The following is a 1,966-nucleotide window of genomic DNA, read 5'->3' on the forward strand; positions in this document are numbered from 1 at the left end:
GAAGGGGCCAAACCTCAAAAACCAAAATGAAGCACCAAGAAACAATTAGAGGTAGAGAAAAAAAAGGGTTTTCCTAAGAAAAAAGGGAAAATATACGAAATGCTCGCGGAACACCTCCTCTTGTATCTCTCGCATGACCTGATTTGTCAAGATTATTCTATACATACTTTGTTACCCTTACAGAGATGTGGAATTCCTACACTTCACTAAATTCTTATCTATATATACATCTATATATTGACAATATATAATAGTAATAATAATAATAATAATAATAATAATAATAATAATAATAATAATAATAATAATAATAATAATAATAATAATAATAATATTTTTATGTGATTAAAAAAATTGAGTGGCATGGATATAAAATCTAAAAATTTAAATATTAGTTATGTAAGTATATAAAAGTTGGGCAGTATGTAAGTAAAAGCCCCAATTATTTTTCGTAGTTGAGAAACCCAGGCTCCTCGGTTTTGGCTCATGCGAATTTTCCTCCTCCTCCTGCATGCTTCTTTGGTAAGAGCTCCGCTCTGTGTATCCACCGATCACAAAAACATCCAATTTCATTTCCCGTCAACTCTTATCTCCAGCACTAGGTTTTGACGCATCCTCCTGTCATCTGCAGGTGGTAGCACCTGGTGCTGCTCTGAGCTCTGAGCCTTTTCCCGTTGTCGTGAGCACATGGCCGTTCGTGGAGGCGGTGAGAGCTGCTTGGAGAGTCGTTACTGCCGGGTTCTCTGCCATCGATGCCGTCGTTGACGGCTGCTCTACTTGCGAGGAGCTGCGATGCGATGGCACAGGTTTGTGTGAGCTTGAAGTTAGTTGCTTGGCTGGGTGGGAGGGATTAAGGGTTTATGTGGGTCATCTGTTTAGATTTGGGTAATCACCTATTCTGTTGATTTCGGAATCCGCGGATTCATTCCATCATAGCGTTCTAGTTTTCAAATCAAGCTTTACAAGGATTGAGTGTAGGGATAAAAGTGTATGTTAGCTTATAAGTTAATTCTTTAGTTGGACTTTCTGTAATTAGCATTTTGTTTTTATGATATAGTAATTTGCTAGTTTGTTATGTAATTAATCTGTGTAATTTTCTAATTATGATTACTTGTAGATTAATTTGCTAATTGGTTATTTAATATTTAAATGTAAAGGTTTAGTTAATTCTCAACTAATTAGGTTCTACTTTTAACTAAAAATTATTTTCTAATCAAAACGCAAATCATAATATCAATTTTGATTGTTATTTGCTTTACTACATGCAGTGTTAATGAAGAATTCCCTCGTGACGAATTAACTTAATTATCAACTACTTGTGATAATATTTTTATTAGCTTAATTGTCATATGTTTATTCTTTTAAAGTAATTAAAATAATAAAATAATGAAATATATAATTAGCAAGTTTGTAATCAGTTATGCATTCTTCAATGACCTGTTTTTGACAAATTCTAACAGTCTTATAGAGTTAATAAGAAACATAATTGCTAAACACCCCATAATCGCTGGTCTAATCAATGGCTTGAAATCAATTATTAATGTCATTAGAAATATCATAATTATTATCAAATACTTAGTTATTGCTTGATTAATATATAAACTTCTCTACTATCAATTAATATTCCGTGCAAATCCAGGGCCACTGAATATTCAACTGATTATTTAATTGAGTTCTATCTAATTTTTTAATTGTAGCCCAACCACATAGTTAATGGAAGTCAAATCACTTTATCAGAATTTTTTGAAAGATTAAAGAAGATTGATCTATCGCCGTTCAAATAATTGTTATACAACAACAACAACAACAAAGCCTTAATCCCACTACGTGGGGTCGGCTACATGAATCCTTTTTCTCCATTGCGTCCTATTTAGTGTCATATTTTCATTTAGTTCTAGTAAATTAAGATCTTTTTTAATACAATAAGCTCAAGTCTTTCTAGGTCTACCTCTGCCTTTCTTAACAC

The 1,966-nt window shown here is 32.6% G+C and overlaps 1 protein-coding gene across 3 annotated transcripts in view; it reads left to right on the plus strand.

Moving 5' to 3' along the window:
- The first annotated feature begins 444 nt into the window (after positions 1–444).
- Positions 445–1,966, plus strand: part of LOC110023915 (probable isoaspartyl peptidase/L-asparaginase 3) — a 14,864-nt gene continuing 13,342 nt past the window's right edge. For all 3 annotated transcript variants that reach the window (XM_020723570.1, XM_020723571.1, XM_020723573.1), the window contains exons 1-2: positions 445–522; positions 632–806. In XM_020723570.1, coding sequence (XP_020579229.1) covers positions 487–522; positions 632–806 — 211 coding nt within the window. In that variant the 5' untranslated portion in view covers positions 445–486. The remainder of the gene's footprint in view (positions 523–631; positions 807–1,966) is intronic.

The sequence above is a fragment of the Phalaenopsis equestris genome, unplaced genomic scaffold (assembly GCF_001263595.1).
Source record: "Phalaenopsis equestris unplaced genomic scaffold, ASM126359v1 Scaffold000235, whole genome shotgun sequence".
NCBI lineage: Eukaryota > Viridiplantae > Streptophyta > Magnoliopsida > Asparagales > Orchidaceae > Phalaenopsis > Phalaenopsis equestris.